At 36.5% G+C, this 24,819-nt stretch overlaps 1 protein-coding gene and 1 long non-coding RNA gene across 6 annotated transcripts in view; both read left to right on the forward strand.

Moving 5' to 3' along the window:
• The window catches only part of LOC131182933 (uncharacterized), a 33,994-nt gene that overhangs the window by 4,407 nt on the left and 4,768 nt on the right, over nt 1-24,819 (forward strand). The window contains exon 3 of one of the 2 annotated variants that reach the window (XR_009151101.1): nt 19,778-19,794. The exons of the other annotated variant lie outside the window; for it this stretch is intronic. This is a non-coding gene — a long non-coding RNA (uncharacterized LOC131182933). Of the gene's footprint in view, nt 1-19,777; nt 19,795-24,819 lie in introns of those variants that run through there. 2 annotated transcript variants of the gene reach the window in all.
• Nucleotides 599-13,601, forward strand: LOC110666998 (exocyst complex component SEC10b). Of its 4 annotated transcripts, XR_009151098.1 has the most exons (26): nt 599-752; nt 861-1,115; nt 1,201-1,275; nt 1,451-1,552; nt 1,635-1,685; nt 1,763-1,868; nt 2,862-2,981; nt 4,803-4,894; nt 8,338-8,506; nt 8,594-8,670; nt 8,814-8,912; nt 8,995-9,085; nt 9,536-9,621; nt 9,704-9,877; nt 10,308-10,361; nt 10,433-10,561; nt 10,692-10,784; nt 10,866-11,012; nt 11,248-11,345; nt 11,646-11,730; nt 11,930-11,988; nt 12,622-12,720; nt 12,804-12,887; nt 13,073-13,175; nt 13,277-13,352; nt 13,435-13,601. XR_009151098.1 is itself a non-coding variant. In XM_058152454.1 (25 exons), exons 1-24 carry the CDS (start codon nt 645-647, stop codon nt 13,149-13,151), a joined length of 2,532 nt encoding a protein of 843 aa, XP_058008437.1. In that variant the 5' UTR covers nt 599-644; the 3' UTR covers nt 13,152-13,175; nt 13,277-13,601. The 4 variants fall into 4 exon arrangements, 2 of the variants coding, with proteins under 2 accessions (XP_058008437.1, XP_058008436.1); XR_009151097.1 differs by having other exon boundaries at nt 13,073-13,352; XM_058152454.1 differs by having other exon boundaries at nt 13,277-13,601.

The raw sequence follows: 24,819 nt of genomic DNA on the forward strand, positions 1-24,819 counted from the left end.
ATTGGTTTCTTTAATTTCATGTTCTTCTGAACATTGAAAAATGAAATTTCATAATTTTTATTTTTTTTATTTGTTAAACAATTGTTAGAATTCGGCCCAAAAAAAAGAAATGAAGAATGATGAGCCTAATTTAGTGGACATTTCAAATTCCAAAATTACCCTACCAAAATGGCTTGCATTTCGGGTAGACAAGAGGCCAAAATCGTAACTCTGGTTTCCTTTCATTGTAGTTTTCGGCGAAGAGCAGTCTGTTTCTCTTTCTCTCTCACCTAGCTCGATCTACCCAACCAAAGCGTGGAAGAAAGAGGCAAACTCCCTGGCTATCGTCTCCGCTTTTTTTTTCTTGCTCCTTAAACCAGCATAGAGGTGCCATTTTGCATCCCCTTTATCCTCTCTCGTTGTAGCTGTGTGATCTAAAGCAACTTATGTTTGCTTCTTTAATTTCAATTCGCAGATTTGTTTTGTTTTGTTTTTTGCTGCGACTTATATAGCTGAACTGTGTTTACGGATGCATGTACCTGTGCTTATTTTTGTATCTTTTCCCTTTTTTTTAATTATTTATTGTTAAAAAGGTTATTGACAATCTGGTCAAAATTTTGTGTTCAGAGAATGATTTTGTAAGATTTATTGTGATAACGTATTGCATGTATAATGGGAACCAGATGAACGAAAGTATCAAGAGTGATAGTGGAAATTCGAAATCTCCATCAGTTGGCTCCCTTCCACTGATTTTGGATACCGATGACTTTAAGGTAAAGAACTCAGAAGAATTTACAGTTTGTAATAGGAAGTTACTCTCTATTTAGATTAATTTTTTTGGCTCAGCTAAATGATCTGAGATATCTGAATATAATTTGTAGGGTGAATTTTCATTTGATGGATTATTTGGGAACTTGGTAAATGAATTACTTCCATCGTTTCAAGAAGAAGAAGCAGATTCAGCCGAAGGGCACGGAAACGTTGGTGGGAGTGATGTCTTAGCAAATGGGCATGTAAGAGCCCCCTCTGAGGTACCAAAATTTGCACAAGGGCTGTCCCCTTTATTTCCAGAAGTAGATGCTCTCTTGTCTCTGTTCAGAGATTCTTGTAAAGAGTTAATTGATCTTCGAAAGCAGGTAGGGGTTTTAAAGTGTGGCTATGGAATATACACGGTGAAGGTCATTGTAATTTTTCTGATCAGATTTATTTTTGGTTTAAAAGATTGATGGAAAGCTCTCCAATCTGAGGAAAGATGTTTCTGCCCAAGACTCTAAGCACCGGAAAACACTTGCTGAGGTTCATAAATACTCTTTATGCACGACTTCTAATCATTTTGGACATTGTATTGAAGAAATGTAATGCCAAAAAGAGAAAATTCAATCCCTGAAAAATTGAGATCTGTTTCCTATTGACCTGTTGCATTGCGAGAAGCTTGTGAATCTGATTCTGATATCATATTTTTATCTCTCAGTTGGAAAAAGGTGTAGATGGATTGTTTGATAGCTTTGCAAGGTTGGACTCTCGTATTTCAAGTGTTGGACAGACTGCTGCGAAAATAGGAGATCATTTGCAAGTAGAGCTCGTGAAAGGATTGATTATTCTTTGTTTTGGCTTCCAGTTTTATAGTTATATAACTAGTTTTTTGTTCTTGTCAGAGTGCAGATGCTCAGAGGGAAACTGCCAGCCAAACAATAGAACTCATCAAGGTACTCTCAGTCAAATTATTTAATATGCTTTGCTTGGTTTGGGATGGTCTAACACCTTGTTAATTCAATTCCTGCAGTACCTGATGGAGTTTAATGGCAGCCCGGGTGATTTAATGGAACTTTCGCCTTTGTTTTCAGATGACAGCCGTGTTTCTGAGGCTGCTTCAATTGCACAGAAATTACGTAAGATGACAATACTTTTCCTTAAGGCTGTGAAATTGCTAGCCTTAATATCTGACATTGTTTTGAGATAGGTATAATGTGCCCTTTATATAAAGTCTTAGGCATTCCTTCCTCCTTGAGGTAGCTTTTGGGGGTAAGTTAGCCTTCCCAATCAAATGTTGGGCCTCTCATAAGTGTTTCATATTCCAATTGTTTGGTCTTGGGCATGAGGGAGGTGTGCTAATATTTTACATTGGTTTGAGATAGGGGTAGTGTGCCCTTTATAAAATCTTGGGCACTCCTCCCCTTATCTTGCTTTTAGGGGTGAGATAGGCTCGTCCCATTTTCTTAAGAGCAAGATTCCAATTGCTCAACTTCTTAACCATGTGCATTAGCAGGATGATTATTGCTAAACGTAATGCTTTTTACATCAGTCTTGTGTTCTTTCTTTTTATATTGATGGAGTCGATGAGATCCATTTCGACCAAGCTTTATCTTTTATAAGTTAGCACCTGTATTTTCAATATCCTTTTCCAGTCATATGGCTTGATTCATGCAAAATTTAGTTTCAAGATCCCTTTTTTCTGTCTGCCATATTTCTTTTTCCCTGTACGTAAAAAATTTAAAGGCAAATATGCTGTGGTCAAGGCAAATTAAACAAATTTTTTCCTTACCCTACTTGCTAAAGTGCCAAAATGTTTATGTGATTGTGGAATTTTCATTTTTATGTCCATTGAAATTATTTTTTATGGATATTTTTGTTGGATGCATGTATTGCCCTTAGGACCCTAGCAATTTTAGGACATCCAATCTGGTGTAGTATGGAAACTACAACTAAAAATTTAACTTTGTCATGAATCCAGTAAAAAATCAATTTGATTGTGGTAGATACAAGAGAAATTTTTGCATAATTATATTATAGTTAGATTGTTTCAAGAACATGTAATTTATGCATTATTATTTGTGTGATTTTCAATGTCATATGAATTATCAAGCCTTTTCTGTGGATTTCAGGTTCCTTTGCTGAGGAAGATATGGGAAGACAAGGCATATCTGTACCATCAGTTATGGGAAATGCAACAGCTAGCAGAGGATTGGAAGTTGCAGTTGCTAATCTTCAGGATTACTGCAATGGTATGGTAACTTTTGTGCTATGTTTTATCATGATAACACTACTGGAAGGCTTTGAAAGGTATTCTGGGATTGCTCTGATCTCATCTTTTTAGTTGCCAAATTATTAGCCTAGTAATAACCACCTAGCATATATTAAATCCTTATGATACAGAAGGTTTAAACTATCTTTGCACTAATCATGGATTTAAATTGTGGTAGTGTTGGGCGTGAAAGCAGGCCTATAATGGCCATATCGTAATGGTAAAGGCCTATCGCTACACAATTTTTTGACTACACAAATTGATATTTAAATATATAATTAAAACTAAGATACACACTAAATAATAAGTGTAGATGCATTAAATAAAGACAATAAATCCATGTTCTTAGACATCATTAGCATTAATCAATGAAAATAAAATAATTAGGATCCTAAATGGGCATATGGAGTGTGGCTCATTGTGAATGGGTTGGGAGAATATGGATGTAAAAGTGTAGATTAATTGCTCTCCCTCACTTCAAATAAACCTTTACTTTGATGATCTTAGCTCAAGAAATGGAGAAATTATTAATAGTCACTGTAATTCTATGTAGGATAGTCTACTTGGAATGGCAAGCTAATAATAAAAGTACATAATATGTACAAGTGGGTCCCATAAAATTATAGCTACCGTCCAGTTTTTTTTTTTTCCTTTTTTTAAACAATTTTAGTAATTGAAATGGTCTATTTGTCTATGGTTTATTGGTTTGTCATTCCATGTCAACTGCCTACATGGAAAAACCTTTGTATAATATAATTTCTCTAAGGAATGAAGATTTGTGAAGATGGAAAATTTGAGAGAAACAAATGGAGAAGTGTAGAAACTAGAAACAAAATAAGCTCCCTGTCTCTGTACTCCAAATAAAAAGAATCAATATCTGCCCATGTGGGTAATGGCTATTACCCGTAAAGTAACAGTTGTAATGGCCTTTACCCGTTACAAATTTTTCCACCATTAGTTAAAGAGGGTATCATTACAGAAACCAATAAATAGTGGCCGCTACGCTATTTAACAATTGTCATTTGAAATCATGGTACTAATTTATTAGCATCTGGCCTTCAGCAGCTTGCCAAAAAGAGGAGAAGTTGTTTGGATCTGAAAACTGAAAAGGCATTCTCAGACTGTTAGGGCCTGCGCACTCATGGAAAATTGGAGTAATTTTCTAGAAAAGTTTTCTAAGAAAACCGGGAAACAGGGTTTCGTGTTCAAATAAACTAGTTTTCCAAATAGAGAACTAGAAAACTAGTTTTCCAGTTTTTCAAAATTTAATTAAGATTTGGAAAATAATTTTAAGTTGTTTTCTACTGCATTCCTTTATAATAAAAGTCCTGTTTTCCTTCTATTTTCTAAATGAAAAATAATGACTTTTTTATAATGAAAATTATACTATAATTTTTCATAATTAAAATTAAATAATAATTTAAGAAAAATATTTATTTATAATGATAAAAAATTAGTTATACTATTATAAAATAAATGAATAACACATACTAAAGTAATTTAAATAATAAAATGAATTTTAAATATATTTTACAATAATTTATTTCTTTTATTATGAAAGATATGAACAATTTTTTTTTTAAAATTTTTTTGATTAGAAAACCGTTTTGTATTATTGAGAGGTGAACATGTTTTCCCTTGTCATCCATGTAAAATAAAAACCAGAGTTTTCTTAGAAAATGGAAAATGGAAAACAGTTTTCTGTTTTTCATAAGTAAACAGGCCCTTGGTTTGTCTCTTTCCTTTCTAATCTTAGATTCTTAATTTCTTTTTTCCTTTAATGCTGATGCTTTTTATGTAGAACTGGAGAACAGATTGTTGGCTCGATTTGATGCAGCATCACAGAGAAGAGAGTTGTCTACCATGGCAGAATGTGCTAAAATTTTATCTCAGGTTTTTTTTCCCCTATGTGATTAGACATAATTGTTTTTAGCTCCAAAATTATGGCTGCATGATTTTTGTTCATCTTTCCCTGTCCCTAAGTATTCTTTTTTAATTTTTCTATTTTTAAAATATGCATGTGAAAGATGACTTATTGGTTTCTCATTTTCACAATTTGTATTTAGACTAATAGCTATCTATGATTTGAAGCCCCTGTATATGGTGTTCAATGTTCATATCAGTTTAACATTTTGAGTGCTCAAATTTTGCCTTCCTAGTCATTTTTCTGTTCTGGTTTCGACTTTTTACATCTCTCCTGTTTTATCTGTTTTGATGTAGTGTGGTGTCACGTATTATAGGAAGAGGTATAAGAATAAGAATAGGGTTGGGAATGTGTGAAAAGTCGGTTGTAGGTTGGAGTTGGAGGGGAATTAGTTATTAGATGGTCAGAGGGAGTTAGCTGTTGTAGCAGCCCTGTAACAGTCTTGTAACTGCTGTGACAGCTCTATAAATAGGGCTGATTAGCTACTGAAGATATCATTCAAGATCTGAATCAATAATATTCTTCTATTCTCTCTCTCTCTCTCTCTCTCTCTTCTAATCTCTCTTCGTCTTCTCTATTCTGTTCTGTAACTGTCAAGTTAGGGTTCTGTCCTAACATTTGGCATCAGAGCTTGGTTTCAATTGGGCATTGTCACAAATCTGCTAAGGGTGTTGCAATTATGGCAGTGCATGGCAGGCCCTAAAGTCCAGGTTCTTCTTTCTTAAAACTGCTCCTCTTTATTCTTCTTCTTCTGTTCTATCTTCTTCCTCTCTCTATTTCTTCTTCCATCTCTCCCTGAAATTTCTTCCTTTTCTTCCCTCTATTTCATCTTCTTGAATTTCCTTTCTTGAATTCTTGAATCAAATTCTTTCTTCTTCTGTTACTTTTTGGTTCTTTCTTCTATTCCCTTCTTTAATTTCTCATTTCCAGCATTTCAAGAAACCTGTTTCTTGAAATTCTTGGAAATTTTTCTGTGCATCTGGGCTTTGCTTCCAGTTCATTCCATTGGTGTCGCAGGATGACTAGGAGTTTGGTGGTGAGTTCCAAAGGTGTTTTCCTTTTCTCCCTGAAATTTCTTCCCTTCTCCCCTCTTCTTCCTCTTCTCCTCAGATTTTGCCCTTTATTTTCTTCTTTCCTTCTTGACAGAACCTGTTTCATCTTCTTCCCCTTTCTTTCTTAAATTATTGAATCAAATTCTTTCTTCTTCTGTTAATTTTTGGTTCTTTCTTCTATTCCCTTCTTTAATTTCTCATTTCCTGGATTTCAAGAAGCCTGTTTCTTGAAATTCTTGGAATTTTTTCTGTGCATCTGGGCTTTGCTTCCAGTTCATTCCATTGGTGTCACAGGATGACTAGAGTGTGGTGGTGAGTTCTGAAGGTGTTAGGGTTGCAGAATTGGAGGATCAATTTAGGGTTTTGCAATCAGTGGTTCATAAGAATACTGAAGATCTTAAAATCTTGAAGGAAAAAAATGAAAAAAACTACTGAATAAATAAGGAAAAACAGTAAAGAAAGTGATGAATTTAGGGATGAAGGGCTTTTATGATTATCATGTTGCAAGAAAGGAAGGGCAAGGGAAAAGAAGGCTGTAGTGGAAGTGGGAAAGTTTTGGAGAAAGGAAATAGTTTTGGTTCACAAGGAGATAGTGGAATCCAAGCTAACGGCATTCTTCTTACCCTGAAGTAGATTATTCCTAACAGTGGCAGTACTGGATCCGGATCTGTGAATGATTCAGGTTATCTTGAGAAAATTCTCCCTAAAATTGAGTTGAGTATTTCTGATGGCAGTGATCCTAGGGTTTGGATTAGGAAATGCACAAAATATTTTGAAGTTTGTGGGGTTCCTAAAGATAGGATGGTGAGGATTGCAAGCTTGTATTTGACTGTTAGGGCATATTCTTGGTTCAGTAATTGGAATGAAGGGGTTAAAGATAGTACATGGGAGGAATTTGAGGCTGCTTTGGGTAAAAGATTTGGAGATCAGGGCCGAGAGGATATTGTGGAGGAGTTTATGAAGATTAGGCAAGAGGGAAATGTGGATGATTATCAAGATAAGTTTGAGGATCTTAGGGTGAGAATGGAAAGATTGTTGTCTGAATTGGGAGAATCTTACTATTTGTCAGGATTTATTGGGGGATTAAGGGTTGAAATAAGGCCTATGGTGAGGATGCTCAGGCCTACAGCCTTGCTCATGCATTTGAGGCTGCAAAATTACAAGAATTGCTTATTGTAAATACTGAAAGAATTACTTATGGTACCAGGACTTCCACTGGTCAATTTAAGGCTGTCACTACAGTTTATAGTCCTTCTATTAGTTATAGGACTTCACAACTGCATCAGAATTATCCCTGTGTACTCCTTGTTATTGGTGTGGAGATAAATATTTCCCTGGGCATCAGTGTAAGCCAAAGTCTGTTATGTGTATTCAGACTGAATCACAGGGAAATGAAGATTCAGAGGAAGAGTGGCATGAGGCGGAAGCTGGGGAAAATGGAGTTGAGCAGCAGCCTGATATCACTTTATCAGCACATGCATTGGAAGGGAAGCAGCGAACTAATGCCATTAGAAATTTGGGAAATTGTGGTGATTCTCAATTAATGATTTTAGTGGATAGTGGGAGTACAAATAGTTTTATTGATGAGAGGGTCACTCAGAGTTTGAAGCTGCCTATGGTGCAGATTCCAGCAGTAGTAATTACTATGGCAGATAGAAGGAAAATATGGTGTTCTACCATGTGTCCTGAATTTCAATGGAAGATAGATGGGCATAGGTTTTCTTTTCCTATGAGGATTCTGGATCTTGGAGGGTTTGATGTGATGTTGGGGTTGATTAGATGGAGAGTTTTAATCCAATTTTATTTGACTTTAAGAATCTGGAAGTCACATTACAAAAGCAAGGGCAACCAGTAGTATTGAGGGGAGTTAAGGAGGGCCAGGTGACCAACAGAATTACTCCTTGTGAGAGCCTACAGCAGTTATTGCAGAAGCAGGGGATTTGCTCTATGGTGTTTCAAGCTCAATTTCCTGATTTCACCCAAGAATGCTCTCTGAAAGGGAATATTGTCATGTATTATAGGAAGAGGTATAAGAATAAGAATAGGGTTGGGAATGTGTGAGAAGTCATACGTAGGTTGGAGTTGGAGGGAAAGTTAGTTGCTAGTTGGTTAGAGGGAGTTAGCTGTTGTAGCAGCCCTGTAACAGTCTTGTAACTGCTGTGACAGCTTTATAAATAGGGCTGATCAGCTACTGAAGAGATCATTCAAGATCTGAATCAATAATATTCTTCTACTCTCTCTCTCTCTCTCTCTCTCTCTCTCTCTCTCTTCTAATCTCTCTTCTTCTCTATTCTTCTCTGTAACAGAGTGTCAAGTTAGGGTTCTATCCTAACATGCGGCTCATGTCCTTTGCATTGCAGTTTAACAGGGGTACCAGTGCTATGCAACATTATGTGGCAACACGTCCGATGTTCATTGATGTGGAAGTCATGAATGCGGACACCAGATTGGTTCTTGGTGATCAGGTTTCTCAAGCTAGTCCCAGTAATGTTGCTCGTGGGCTTTCTTCATTATACAAAGAAATTACAGGTTTGGAGAATAGTTATTCATACTACTGCAAGGGTTTGAATTTTTCAGGTTTTTTTCCTTTAAACATATTTGTTTTTGGTTGTGAAGACACTGTTCGTAAAGAGGCAGCCACAATTATGGCAGTATTTCCTTCTCCTAATGATGTCATGTCAATTTTGGTCCAGGTACTCTGGCATGCATTTATTTTATTATATCATGCATTTTATTTTACTGAATTTAAATATACTTATGGCATAATATGATAATACTAGTTTCCCAATTTTGTATGTGATTACATAATATTGACTAGTTTCCTAATTTGGTGCAGCGAGTTTTGGAGCAGCGAGTTACAGCTCTTTTGGACAAATTGTTAGTCAAACCTTCTCTTGTGAATTTACCTCCTATGGAAGAAGGCGGACTTTTGTTAGTGAGTAGAATTATCTCTTCTGATTTTAGTGTGAAGTGATCATCAGATCCTGACCTAATTTACATTTGGTTTGAGGCTTCAGTATCTCAGAATGCTAGCGGTGGCATATGAAAAGACTCAGGAACTTGCTAGAGACCTACGAGCTGTGGGATGCGGTGACTTGGATGTTGAGGGTAATGGATTAACCCTTCTGGTTCTGTGTTTAAGTTGTGGAAATTAAGACTGGTGATCCTCTGCGATCTTAGAGGAATATTGTAATTGCCAGTTGCGTCATTTTATAGAAAAACCAAAAATTTTGTTTGTCTTCTGTCTTGCAACAATATGTTTTTCATGTTGACTATTGATTATTGCTGCACCAATTGCTCATGTAGCAATGAGGATTTGGCAAGCTCATATACTAAGCTTTCTGGGAGATTATTGACCATGACTTGATAAACTATTAGTGGATGTTGAATGAGTGTGACTACAGCCTAACTTGTTACATTTGTCCTTATGGGGATTGGTGTTTTAATTGCAGCTTGAACTTGATACATTTGAATGAATGTGACTGCTGCCTATTTGTGCACTTCATTTTCTTTCCACTTTGTTTTAATAGCAACTTCCTCTGTTGAATGTTGATACAGGCCTCACAGAATCTCTCTTTTCTTCTCACAAGGATGAATATCCTGAACATGAACAGGCTTCTCTTAGACAGCTATATCAAGCAAAGGTTTGCAATGATCACATTATCTTGACCAAATTTACATTACACACTTTGCTCTTAATGCAACAGAGTATATCATGTCATGCAGATGGACGAATTGCATGCTGAGAGCCAGCAGCTTTCTGAGTCAGCAGCGACGATTGGGAGGTCAAAAGGAGCTTCTGTAACATCTTCCCACCAACAGATATCTGTTACTGCTGTGACAGAATTTGTGCGTTGGAATGAAGAAGCAATATCAAGATGCTCGCTGTTTTCATCTCAAGTAATGTTTTCATTTTGCCACCATCTGCAGTGGTGAATTGCCTTGGCTTTACTATTTTTGTATTTTTTATGTATGGTAGTTAAGGTCCCCAAGCACATTCACTTACTGCTGGTGGAATAGGTGTTTTAGACACCTTGAAAAACAACTACATTAAATTCCAAAAGCAAAATGAGTACGTTACAAGAATTACATGTGCAATATATAAAAGAATGTTGGCTAAGAAAATTAGAATGAGTTTTATTTAGCTGTTAGTCTGACTAAAGCTGTCTTATTCATTTTTTTCCCTGAAAAATGGAGGAAGAAAGAAATAACTGAAAATGGCCTAATAATTAGTATGATAAGGACGTAAACAATGACTCTCTTTATATTTTCTCTTAGGTTTCAAGTATTTTAATTGTTTATCAATTGATTTTAAATGGGTTTTCTGCAGCCTACTACCCTTGCAGCCAACGTGAAAGCAGTGTTCACTTGCTTGCTAGACCAAGTAAGTTGCTTAACTAAAATCAGTTATCTGCTAATTCATGTCATGGGTACTGAGCTTTTTCCATTAAGCAGGTTGGGCAATACATAACAGAAGGTCTTGAAAGGGCGAGAGACAGCCTGACTGAAGCTGCAGCTTTGAGGGAAAGGTTTGTTCTGGGCACAAGTGTTAGTAGAAGGGTGGCTGCTGCGGCTGCTTCTGCTGTAATTACCTGAACATCACCTTTCTTTGCATATTAGTTATCTGCACCATAAGTCTATGATGTGCCTTTTCATAAGTGAAGTATAATAGCACAGAATAGTTGACATCAGTGAAATTGGTGTTGATTTGTAGGCAGAAGCTGCTGCTGCAGCTGGTGAGAGCAGTTTCAGATCTTTCATGGTTGCTGTACAACGGTGTGGCAGTAGTGTGGCTATAGTTCAGCAAGTATGTTGGGTTGCACTGACATTGTTAAGTTATTATCAAACCAAATATTTGGGAACTTAAATTTGTTTGATTTATCGGCAGTATTTTGCAAATTCTATATCTCGCCTCTTACTACCTGTGGATGGTGCTCATGCTGCTTCATGTGAAGAAATGGCAACAGCTATGTCCAGTGCAGAAGCTGCTGCATATAAAGGGCTTCTGCAATGCATTGAAACTGTTATGGCTGAGGTGGTCTAGACTTCCAGTCTTTTACTTCCTTGATCTAGATTCTGGTGGACAATCACAAGTCTTTAATTCATCATATGATTTTATTTTTCTGGGTAGCATTAAATGCAGTGCAACATTTTGTCCCTTTCCTTGTTTTGATTTGTTATGATGATCAGATGTATTTCCATTTTGCACGTTTGTTTACTTTTCTTTATTTTTATTATTATCTTTGTGAAGCACTTAAACTACTGTGTAGGTAGAGCGATTGTTATCTGCTGAACAAAAGGCAACAGACTATCGATCACCAGATGATGGAATTGCTCCTGATCATCGGCCGACAAATGCTTGCACAAGGTATATCCAAACTGGAGAAACTATGAAGTTATATTTTGAATTGTTGGAGAAGATTCCTAGCATGTGAGAATTGTGTGGATTGTCAAATTACTTCACCATGTTGACTATCAATTATTCAATCACTTTGGTGCTCTGTTTGCTCAAAAGCTCAGCTCTAAACCTCTAGATAATGCGATGATCAAAACAGTTCGTTTAGTTTCCACCAACTACTTTCATGTAAAATAACATTATCATTTAGCCAATAAAGATATATTTTCAGCTATTATTTATACAAAATAAAATCTCTCTTCTTTTGGCTAGAGTTGTGGCATACCTTTCTCGTGTGCTTGAGGCTGCATTTACTGCATTAGAAGGTCTTAACAAACAAGCGTTCCTGACTGAACTGGTATGATAATTTATCTTCTGAGATTCTTCACTCTTGTTGACCCTTCTATACTATTTGCTTGGCTATCTGTGGTCCTATTTTCTATGACTCTTGCCATTCATAATTGATTGTCTGCAAATAAACTTTTTTTAGTGTAATTTTTATGGTAGCAATATGCAGTATAATTAGAAATTTAACATGTGCATATTTATTATTTTAGGGAAATCGCTTAAATAAAGGGCTGCTTAATCACTGGCAGAAATTCACTTTTAACCCCAGGTAATTCATCTTTCTCTAAAGTTTCATGCCACAATCTTTTACCTTGGTGAACCTCTGTTTACATTTATAGCTATGGTTGTTTCTGGTTTTTGCCAAGAGAAGTCAGTTTCAGCTATTGAATGTGAAAGTTTTGGCCAAAGCTTCTCTTAGTCTATTCAGAATTTGAGAGTAATTTTATTATTGAAGGATAAAAAAGTTGAAGACAGCATTTAGTTCCCTTAGTCATTCAATCATAGGCTATAGCATTTATTGTGGATTTTCTAGTGAGCATAAAAGTTGTTAACAATTTGATATTGGGGGTTCCCCTACTCCTGGGGTATTATATTTTAGTGATAGAGAGCTTGGCATACCTAAGTGCTAGCGTGTTTAGTGATGCTTTTAGAAGTTTATCATTTTTTCCTGGTGGAAAATTCCCAATTTCTGTAATTCCCTGTAATCTGGTGACTGTTGTGGATCTCTTCCCCCTACCACATAACACATTCTTCAGTGAACCATGCGGCAATATTGTACCTATGGTTGCTATCCCCTTTTTTTCAATTTTTTTCCTGAATTATTTTTAAATTTTTTTATTCTATGGGTGACTGGAAATTGTCACATTTTTGTTTGCCTTCTGCTGTCTGTTTCTCTCTGCAGTGGAGGTCTACGGCTGAAGCGAGATATAACTGAGTATGGGGAATTTGTGCGAAGCTTCAATGCTCCTTCTGTTGATGAGAAATTTGAATTGTTGGGCATGTAAGTTACAGGAGGCTTCATATTTAGTTGTTTTCCTCTTTCATTTCAAACCCCATTCACTGACTAAATTATTTTGTCTCCAGAATGGCAAATGTATTTATTGTGGCTCCTGAAAGCCTTTCCACTTTGTTTGAGGGGACTCCCAGCATCCGTAAAGATGCACAAAGGTATCATCAAGGAACATTTTCTACCCTTGATACACCAAAGACTTTCTTGTGGAATTGGTGTATTGATGAACTACCCCCACCTTCTCTCTCTCTCTCCTTCCTTTCTGGTTTCTTAGTCTTATGTGCTTTTACCACATCAAAGTTGCATCTCTGCTGAATAAACTTTGATTTGGTGGCCAATTCAGGTTTATTCAGCTTAGAGAGGACTTCAAGAGTGCAAAACTTGCATCCAGACTTAGCTCCTTGTGGACAAGTTCTAGTTGATAAAGAAATAGCGTGCTGACATATGTAACTTCCCTTATTCTTTGGATTTCTTACGTCAAAGCAGGTATGCTTTACCTCAGTCTGTTCTGATGGTGTGGGAAGTGTAAGTTTGATTGTTTTGTTAGGGCTAAGACCATGTTAAAGAGCTGGTTGCAAATCAAGTTTTTTCCTATGCTGTTCCATCTACGGACAGGAAATCAGGTAGAGGATAGTCCATTTTGATTTTTTTATTTCTTTTTCCTTCAAAATTTCTTTGTCATTTTTTTTTTGTATATTTTTGAAGCTATTGATGTCAAGATGCGATAGATTTGTATCCTTAATGCTCTATTTTAGATGTTAGGTTTGCAGTTTTGATTTGAACCTTCCAAGAAAGAATCCATTGCCCTCTGTATTTTTGTAAATGATACTCTTAGGGATGAATAATGATATATTAGGGGTGATTTTGTTTGATTGAGTGATGCATGGTGTATATTAATATGAATTATGTAATTTTCTTGCCAAATTTGAAGTTGCTATTAGTGAGATTTGAATATATTTCCAAATTAAATAGCTTTGAATATGGGCTTTTGGGGCAACCCACAAGAGTTGACACCACTTGCTATGATTTGAGTTGACCTCACTTTCTAGGTTGTTTATAGTTCGTTAACTCTCGAATATTGGTGGAGAAATACAGGGACTAAAGTTGAAAGGAAAGATGTTTCAATCATCTAACTTGTGGAGCTGAGAAGTAGAAGGTTTAAGGGATGATCAAGAAAATTGAAATGAAAATAACATAAATACAAATTTAATTCTATTTGTGCCGGTACTCCTTCACTCTACTGTGAACTGGACTGGACATTAATACTTTACCATGTCTTTTCTTGCAACAGTAATCTAAGTGGAACCTTTTCTTAAAACAGTTGTGTTTTAGAGTGTCTTAATGAAAACTTGATGCATATGCATTTCCTTTTTCTATTTCTCTTCTTTGCCTGCATTAGAACTTCATTGAATGAAAGAAACTTTACGGCTTAGTTGACACATGAACATGATAGAATCTTTTCAAGTCCCACTCTTGAAAGTCTTTGCTGTTATAGATTACTTATTCCATTCTGGAAGTTCCAAGTTGCTTCCATGCAAAAAGTTCTGTTTAATAACAATACGGTTTAGTTCAAGCACTGGATTCAGTATTATTAATAGTCTTGTCTAAGAATTTTCAGTATTTGTTGTGTTTTCTATGGACTTTTAACACACCAAAGGCTGCGATAGCCTCTGATGATGCTGCCGGCACAAATGAAGGTCCAAATTGCAAGTATGAGTTTACCTTCACCAGAAGTTGATGAATCATACCATTGGGAATAAAATTGTGGCTGGAGATTAAGGAGACGCTTGGCACTGCCTCTAATTTTCGGTGGGTGCATCCTATTTTTACTAGTGTGGCACCTCTCTTCCACTATAAAGTGCTGCCTCTCTCTCTCTCTCTCTCTCTCTCTCTCTCTCTCACTCACAGGCACACAGAGAAATGGATTGAAAGAGAGTGAAAAAAAGAATGATGGATGAAGACATTTAGTGGGAGGTTGGGTTGTTTATGGGTGGTTATATTCTTTGATAGCGATGGTATCTATCGGTAACCTGTCCTTGTGCCAAACCCATGATATGATAACTCCCCTTGGCCCCCTGCCCCTTCTCTCTCTCTCTCTCTCTCTCTCAACTAAATCGCGAACTTGTAAGATATTGAAGACCCCACAATTTCTCCACTACATTGTGTTTGTGGGTAATCGATTATATGCCATCCATATGGTCATGCCCCTTTCTATTCCCGAAAGGTTTACATGAAAATCTTTCAGAGTCTCGTGCAATCTCAATTTCCAAGTCCTAACTAGGTGGACACAAAATTTGGTTCCAAAGACACGTTGTCGAGTGCAAATGTTTTGACCAACCAAACTAAAGCCCTAGATACATTCTACATAGAATTCAATATTCCAATATCCTAAGTTGGAAAAGTGTAAAGAGAAGAAAGGGAATGTAGCAAGCTAAGTTGGCGTTGCAGGTGGTGGTGCTGGTGGACGAAAATGGATCTCCTTGCTCTCTTCTTCAGTATGCATCATCTCCATCGCTACTTGCGGGGAACTCATGCCCTGCTCCCTTATTTTTATTATTATTATTTTTATCTCTCTTTTCACTTCTCTTTTTAAAAATAAAAAGAAAACCTATTTATTTCAATGGATTTGAAAAGTGTACAATCAGCCAATTTAGTTTTAAATCGGATTAAATCAAAAAATTAAAAAATAATAATAATCAAATCAAATTGAAAATTTTTTTATTCAATTAGATTTTTTTTTGTTTAGGCTTATTTTGTTGAGATTTTTTATTTCTATATTATTCTTTAGCCTATAAAAATCAATAAAATCAATAAAGATAGGTAAGAAAATGAAAAAAATCAATCAATTCGTTTTTTTTTTAAATTTTTAAATGAAAATAAATTAAAAATTAAACTTTTTTTAAAAAAATATTAATCGACTTAAAGTGAACAAATCAAAAAATTAAAATAAAACAATTAAATTTAATTTTTTACTCGCTCCGGTGATCTTAACATATCATATATCACCTGATTAGTATGCGTGTGTGAGATATATAAGTTAACAGTTTAGTCAAAATTATTATGATTTTGACTAAGAATGGATCATGTCTCTAGCTCACGTGTGTGTGTTAATCAGTTATTATAAAAAAAAAAAAAATTTAACTTTCTATCTTCGACGAATCTCCCAATTAATGGAATGCAAAGACAATAGGAAGCCATTATTATAGCCTCAACTATGTCACAAATCACACAAAAATATATATATATATATATATTTAACATTTTAATTCTCCGTTTAATTTAAGGTATATAGAAAGATTCGTAATTATTCCTCTCAATAAATATTATCCAATAATTGATTCTGATTCCCTTATCAGGCAAAATGGGATGTTACAGCTATAGCCTAACACTTGTTGGTATATATTTTGACATTTTATTATTGAAAATGTCGCTTATGCTTTTATCTGGGAAAATATTTTCTTCATCCATATCGGTAGCTAGTGGAGCCTGCTTCTCAACCCATTACTTTCTGATTTCTTTTCCTCGGTAGACGGTAAGATACAACATTTATATTGCAATAAATGCGCATATCTCCAACTACATTATAAAAATTACTTATCCATTTGGTCAACTTCCACTAAGTCTGGTCGTTCGACACTTCTGTTTTTCTACTTCCAACACTATTTACTTCAATAACATTTCAGAGTCTACGTTTAGAATTGTGATTAGAAGTTGCAGAAGCTGATTTGAAATTATTTTTTTATTTTTTTAAAAAATATTATTAAAAACAATTTTTATAGCAATATTTTATTGTTTAAATTATTATTATTATTATTATTATTATTGATAAATATTAAAAGAATTTTTTTAAATAAATATATAATTAATTTTAAATTATTATCCCATATTTTTAATTTTTAATTATTTTTAAATTATTAATAATACAAATGAATTTAATTAATTTAATTTATAAATAATATAATAAATTAAATTTATTTAAAAATATTTCTTTTTTTATTTATTACTAATATTATTTTACCTCCTCTCTTCAGTTGCTCTCGTTATCATTAAGAAATTATTAAATTTATAAAATATAAATGTATTATTTTTAATAATTATATAAAATTTATTTTTTATATTATATAAAAAAAATTCACTTTCTACGAGAAAAGAAACACTAATTCTCAATATTTTCTGTATATATAATAATTAATCCCATTACCATGCCCTACCCATGGCCCCACACGCTTCCAATTCAAAGGCTGGTGCGATGCACGTTTAGGTCATTGTTTTCATCTTACTTATTTCCTTCCGTGCTTTGATGTATTTCTTAAAACCGTCTCAGCGCATCATCCACCGTCGGAAAACAACAGCAGTTTCTGCTCATCTATTGCTTTTCAAGATATTTTTCTCCATCGTCGATCCCTTATCATAGGATTCGCATCAAAAGGGAACAAGTGTCCAAATCATGTGTCATGACATGGCAGGTAACGGCTGTAACTTTCCTCTCTTTCTTTTTTATTTTTTTAATCTTTTCTCTAGACAAAGAAAATATGAGCCCAAGAACTTCTGCCAGCTGTCAATGTCATGTCATCCTTATCTCCCGTGCACTAGCACGCGCTATTGTATCTAAAAGATTATATCTCATGCGTTAATTATTATGGGACAGGAGTTTTAGCTCCGTGCGGTGCCTAGGTCCCTCTTGGCTAGGGCTTTTAAGCCAGTCTTTCCTCCTATCTGATAAACTCGTATAAATCCAAATATTAAGCATCTTCGAAGTTTCTCGCACATACCTGTACAGATTCATACTAGTTATCTCTATAGGGCAAGAGATAGCTTGTGACGGCCTTGCCAACTACTAAGAATAGGAGTGGGAAATTGTCAAACCGTTACATTCTCTCTCACCCAATCCCGCAAACGCCCTCGTTTGAGTGAGTTCACGTCGCTTCCCTACGCAACTTGTCACACTCCCTCGCATGTAGGAGCCCACACACCATTTGTTGCGCTCGCCCAACGCAAACACTTATGCAACATGTTGGCCACCAGTTTGCCAATGCACTTGCCCACTTCTGCACATAGACATCCTCCAAAATGCCTTGCCAAGATTCATCATATTACTCGCCAGACACATACAAGCTGCATGACAGGCCGCCCTTGTCCCTCGGAATGACCCCTTTTTTATTCGATGTGGGGTTGAGAAGCTCTTGTCTACCTCTGTCCCATTGAGGCCTGACACTCTCCCCCACCCGATTCCAACAACACCCTTGTCGCTATCAGCACCCTGCCTACCCAGGTCTCGTTGGGGCGCTTGGCGTGATTCGGATCGTCTAGGCGCCGCAGAGGGCTAGAACTATAAGCATCAACTAGTTGCCCAGCCCTATCCCTTAGCTAGAGTACGACCATTGGTGGTCATGACTTGTCCAACTAATTCATCTCGGCCAACTAACATCCCTAAGCCTTTCTCAGGTCGTTTCATACCAAAATGCCTTGCCAAGATTCATCATATTACTCGCCAGACACATACAAGTTGCATGACAGGCCGTACTTGTCCCTCGGATCGACCCTTTTTTTGTCTGATGTGGGATTGAGAAGCTCTTGTCTACCTCTGTCCCATTGAGGCCTGACACTCTCCCCCACCCGATTCCAACAACACCCTTGTCGCTATCGGTACCCTGCCTACCCCGGTCTCGTTGGGGCGCTTGGCGTGATTCGGATCGTCTAGGGCCTGTTCTGATACCACATTGTCATGGGACAGGAGTTCTAGCCCCGTGCAGCGCCTAGGTCTCCCTTGGCCAGGGCCCCTATGTAACACCCCTGATTTTTTATATATTATTATTGGGCTTCGTGTAGGTATCCTCAATTCGCGGAAATTGGCGGTTGTCCTGGATTCGTGAATTTCCAAGAAGATGCATCAGCCACCGGAAAAGTCTCCGAATTGGATCGAGGTTTTGGCTACCCCACCATTGTCGTGCATCCCGAGCGCTGCTCCCAAGTCGAATCGGCAAAGGTAAACCCGAACCTTTCTTTTTCGTAATTTTCTAGTGCTTAAATAGGATTGAAAATCCATAAAATATTCGTGGTAGCTTAGAAAATTACGATTCTTTTTGCAATAGCTTAGTAATATTTCTAAGGACCATGCAAGTAGTTTTATAATTTTTAGAGCTTATTTGAGCGCTTTTTGCAAAAATGATCAATTATAAGGACTAAATTGAAATTTTACATATTGTGATGAATGATTGATTTGATGGGCCGGGAGGGGCTGTGTGATGTGATTGAGTTGTGGATATATGGATTGTGGATATAGAAGTGTGTTTTGAGCCCTTTGCAAGTTGGGTAGGTCCTAGGTATAGGGAGACTCACTGGATTTTCTGCACGACTTAGGACGTAATTGGTCTTTTCTTTGTTTGTATTGAGTCGATTGTATTAAATAAATGTAATATGATTGTCGTGAGCGATGCCTTCTTCCTCCGCCCACCGCCACAAGAATTTGTCGTCAAGTTTGTGAGTAAAATATTAATTTTAATTATAATTTCGATATTATTATATGTTCAAGATGCCCATGCATCACTTATATGCATATATTTATGTAGTTAAACTCTAGGCACGAATTATGTTGCATTCATAATCATAATGTGCCATGAATGTTGTTGTGGTAATTTGGAGCAGCAGCGTGCGTTGGCGTGCGTGTGATGTGGTGTGGACTATGGATAGGACGGGCGATCACGCCTTGAGTAATTCTCTGGGACCAGATCCATCGAGGGGTAGTCACCGATTGAGTAATTACCATTGACCTCGATTTGGTTATTAAGTGGAAGTCCGAGCTTGAGTAATTACCGCACAAAGTTGGATTTAAGAGAGTCGATAGGGATCACCCCATATGTTATGATTGATACTACAGGGTGTGTGAGTGCTCCAAATTTCCTTTTTGATGTTATGATGTGAAAATGATGTGGATGTTGCATTTCACTCTACAGGGTGCATTAGTTTTATATAGTTATAGAGATTATGGTTAAAATTGATATTTTACTCTCTGAGTCGAACGCTCACTCCTGTTCAAAAATTTTTACAGGCCGCAGGAGGATATTTTATTCTGGGTTAACCTGCTTTTATACTTCGCAGGTTGTTTATCGATATTTGTGTAATTTTATTTACTCCTAGAATTTCCGCATGTGTTAGCAGTAATTATTTGAATTTGGTCTGTAATATTATTATCATGTTGGACTTGTAAACTTAATATTTTAAGTCTGTTTTGATGGATTGGATGAGGGAGCTGAGCTTCCATTTATTATTATGTTGATGAGTATGTGGAGGGTGAGCTGAGCTCCCCAATGGATTGTTTATTGTGTTTATAGGTCGGGTGAGTCAAAAACTCCCCGTTGGTAAGTCCATTTTATGGCCGGACTCTGTCCGTTTGTTTTCTTGAAATTGGGCCCAAATGGGCCTCAGCATTGGGTAAATGAACAGTTAGGCTTACTACGGGCCTCGGGAGCTTTAGGCTGGCCCAGGTCCTAGTGCCGGTCCGGCCCATAGGTTGGGTCGTGACAAATGTGGTATCAGAGCTTAGGCTCCAGATTCATAGGGAAAAATTATCTAAGTGTTGGGAAGAGTCTACTAGGAGTCACATGCGGAGTATAGGATTCTGTTTCGTCTTTTCCTGTAATTCTTTGTTTCTAGATTCTACGTTATACCTCGGAAATATAAGATTACCTCGCTTAGTGTCTTGATTTTCGTACAGTACACAGAAATGTGAAATATAGATAGTAGACATGAGAGATCAATCAAGACGATACTTACTTCAATAAATGATAAATTTTTGTCAGTATGGGATTAAATGGTGTGCCCATATCATGTAAGACACGAATACATAAAAGTGAGTCTTAAAAGTACAATGTTGCCTAGATAAAGATGAGGATACCATCGCCGGCAACATCGCTGGATGACCCAAATGAGTAAGTTTATGATAATAGAAGATTCAAGAGAGATAAGAGATTAAGAGACCTAGTTTGTCAGGACGTATCGAAGAAACTATAAAATGTTCTCGATGTCCGCTCTGTAAGTCGCAGACATGCATCGACATGAGATTATTGTGTAGAGCTGCGTGCATCCCCGTGGTGCTCCATAATGAGGGTGTTTACTGATGGCCTCTGTTTTGGTACAGCAATACCAGAACAGAGTTCTATATCTGCAGAGAAGTTGGGAACTCCTGGTTAAGAGTCTAGAGTTAGAATATTGAAAGGTCACAGTTGGGTGATAATTAGAGTCAGTGACTCAGTTACCCTAGCATGAGCTAGAGTTACAGTAAGAGTTGCCATCAGACCAGAGGCTTTGGATTAGTTGCAAAGTAAAGGTGACACCTATAGAGTGAGATCATCTAGTCATCAGTATGGAATTTTGGATCATTTTTGTAGTACGACAGACGTTTTGCTTAGAGCTTAGTGAGAATAGTATATCTTGTGGGTATCAGTATGGAATAAAGTACAACCCTACTACTTAGAGAAGGTCGAAACTATGAATTGATGATTTACAGAGCTATGATATGATAAAGGAGACATTAATTTGACATGGTTTTGGGCAAGGTGGTAAATGTAGTACCTTTGTGACACCCCTTACCCGTGTACAGTATACCCGAGTAAGTAATGCCACCTGGTGTACCGGCACACTCTAATATTCCTCAATTAATTTAGACAATGCTTTTGCATATAATTTATGAAATATAATCTGTTTAAGCCATTTATCAAAAGTATTATTCATTTAAGGTTCCGAAAATTTTAAAGAAAATCCGGCGGAGTACCGGCTAAAAATGGAGAAAACCGTTCTTCGGAACCTGTTAAAAACACTTCCAATATTTTTATTTCATCATCTCAAACTCCAATATCCCAAAATCTCAACAATATTTCTCAAACATCCATTATCAACACCAAATTCAATATCATGATTTCCACATTTCAATTTCCATTTTCATTCATCATTCACATGTGATGTTCGCATGTAAATCACAAGTAAACATCTACTTTTCCATTAACAAATACAATTTTCATAATTTACATATACATCAAAACATATTACATGAGTTCAAATACATATGAGAAAATACAAATCTGCTACAAAATATCAAAATGACAAAATGACACCTAGTGCCCTACCGATGCATCGCAGTAGTGAGGTGACACGGACATCGAGCGTAATCGCCGATAGACTCACCTACCGTGGTCTACCGGGCTCACGATCGGGATCTCAGTACCTACGCGTGGCAAAGCAACGCGCTAAGCAATAATGCTTAGTGGTGCAATAATATAATAGAAGAAAATAGCAAGAAAATAAATGTGTATACAATGTGTATGCTTTCTTTGTTTGGTCTTGGTATATTCATTAAATCATTAGCTTTATTCACTTTTATTCATTTGGTTGCCCCAAGTAACCTACACTAGACGACTGGACTGGATAACGGGTAACCGCACCGGGTACCTAGTACTCGCCGTCACACCATCGGTCACATATGTATCTCCCAGGCAATGTAATGCACTAACAAGTCAGAATAATATCAGGCACAAGGCCAAGTCTCAATACAAAGCCAGAATGGCTAAAAGCCATGAAATCACAGAATGGCATTTTTGCCATGTGCAGTACTGCTAACGGAACCCTATTGGCATGCCAAACTATCCAAACCAATCTTGTTAGGTATACTAGGGCATTTGAAACTTTTAAATTCTTCAATTTGTGAATTTCAACTTTTTGGTGTCACTATTCATCATTGGTCAACCAAAAATGTTGACTTTTAGCATAAAAATGTGTACATCAACTTTGGCACTCCCAACATACCACATTTGGTGTTTAAAACTTGTTGGCATTAAGTGTTTTTGCAATTTCAAAGTGCAACCCACACTAGCAGAAAATTTCAGTTTTGGTGCCCTTACTTCACTGTTCCATTGGACACTGTTACTGTTGGAATTTGAAGAAATGTAAAACATGAAAGTTGTTCCTTATTTTGTCTAGTTGAATTTCCTTTTTTGAATCACTCCATTTGGAGTTTTGTAGCTCAGATATGGCTCAAAACCCAAGCTGTCCGGATTGCATTCTGCAGAAATTTACCATATCTACAGTGCAGGAACAGTAACTTGAGTCACTTGGTTGGTTGGGTTCTGGCCATAATTTGGGGTAGGTTCCTTCATGAAAGTTGTTTGTCTATGTCTTAACTTATTGCTGTAAAAATTTCAGACCAATTGACCAAATCTACAGTGAGTTATGGCCAAATGAACAGTTACTGTTCATTTGGTCAAATTCTGCAGAATTCAGTGCAGGGAATCCGGATTGGAGCTGGGTTTTGACCCTTTTGCTTTGGTCTTTTGGGCATGGTTTCTTCAGCAAAAATGTGCCATTATAAGCCTAGTTTCATGTCCAATTGGCCAAACTTCAATTGGACTACCACTGCCCAAGTTATGGCAGTGCAAAGGGACTGAAATTTCAGTCCCTATGCTGCTGTCCATAGGGCAGAATTTTACTTTCACTTTGCCATTCTATTTTTAAGTTCTAATTATGGTCAACATACCTAAAATGGTCACTAATTGACCCTTATAATGTTCACTTACCACTTCATAAGCCAAAACCAAATTTCACTCTCCAAAACCCTAGCTTCACATTATGTTTCCTACATAATGCCTTAGTTAGCATACCAAATTATTATTCTTATGTTTATAAACTTTCAACTTAATTCTAGTTCACTTCAAGCTCATCAAAAACACTCCTTACTATTTCTCCACTAGGGCAGCCAAAAAATTCATGTACACACACACATGAATTTTGTTCATTTAAATGACATTTTCTTACTAAATTCAAGTGCTCATTCATGAAATTAAGGAGTTTTAGGTATATAGTGCACTAACCTTGTTGTATGCCAATCCAAGCTTGAGAAAGCTTCACTTTCTTTCTTCTTCTTGGCTGCCAAAAGCTTTAGCAAGGTGGTAGGTCAAATTTTTGTGAAGATGACTAAAGGTTTTATGGTGATATGGTGGGTTGTCTCAAGCTACCATAAAGCTCACATGGAAGAATAGGGATTTGGGAGAGACTGTAACCTTTTAGGGTGATGAAGAATTCTGCTGAAATATAGTTATTTTTGTCATATTAACTCTATATAAATAGTTAGTCAAACAAATGCTTAATGCTGATTGGACCAACTCCATTAATTAGATAACAATGATGCCATAATAGATATATTTCATCATTTTCTTTCCTTTCCTTCACTACTCATTTTAAATTTCATTTCTAGTAATATTTCTTTATATTTTATGTCATATTAATTATTTACTCAACTGGGCAAGTCGGCCAAAAATCACCTCGGAAGGCGAAATGACCAAAATGCCCTCCGTTTGACTTAACGGGCCAAAATTGTCTGTACCGATAGAAAAATTTTTCTAGGTATTTTCTTGGCATTCTAATGCCATAGGAACCTCAATGACCCTTCTCTGGAGTCCCAAAAATTATTTTATAATTTTTCCCCCGGATCTAGGGCTCCTCGTTATAGAACCGAAACTTCCTCCGGTGACCCATCGCTTGGGCACCGGCTCGTTTGACTCAGTTGTATTTTATTTCTAAAATTTTTACTAAATTTTTCTTATTAATATTTGAGTTAATTTTGATTCCCGACTTTAATTTAAATATTTTTCCGGACGTTCTAGCTGTCCGGACCGACACCGGTCACCGGAACAGTAGAATGTACGGAGTGGTTACCGGGAGGGTGTTACAACCTTTGTTGCAGCAAGTTAGGGTATAGTCCTATCTTTTCAGAAGGGATCGAAAGTTATTACTAATAATGGTGACCAACAAAATAGTGCCCCAGATGGGACTGTAGAGTGTGGTAGAGAGAAGTTGGCTCAGATATCCTGCGGAGGATGCAAGTTCTATTATAGGAATCATATATAATCAGATCACGATGGATGTAAATCCTTTGAATTGGATGACGGGTTTGGGTGCCCGGAATCTTAAGTTTTGGCTAATTGAGTAAACATGGAAAATAATAATAATGATAATAAAAATAATAATAAATAAAATTACTGCAGAATCAGTTCTCGAGGTAGTAAGGGTATTATGTAAGCTAAAGGATAAGAATAGAGATCA

Source organism: Hevea brasiliensis, chromosome 9 (genome assembly GCF_030052815.1).
Source record: "Hevea brasiliensis isolate MT/VB/25A 57/8 chromosome 9, ASM3005281v1, whole genome shotgun sequence".
Classification (NCBI taxonomy): domain Eukaryota; kingdom Viridiplantae; phylum Streptophyta; class Magnoliopsida; order Malpighiales; family Euphorbiaceae; genus Hevea; species Hevea brasiliensis.

Bases quoted from the DNA above. Each gene is read 5' to 3' on its own strand.
- LOC110666998 (XM_058152453.1), top strand. From the start codon at position 645: ATGTATAATGGGAACCAGATGAACGAAAGTATCAAGAGTGATAGTGGA. The intron at 10,362-10,432 runs GTAAGTTGCTTA...TCCATTAAGCAG, and splicing joins TCACTTGCTTGCTAGACCAA to GTTGGGCAATACATAACAGA. The intron at 10,562-10,691 runs GTAATTACCTGA...GTTGATTTGTAG, and splicing joins CTGCTGCGGCTGCTTCTGCT to GCAGAAGCTGCTGCTGCAGC.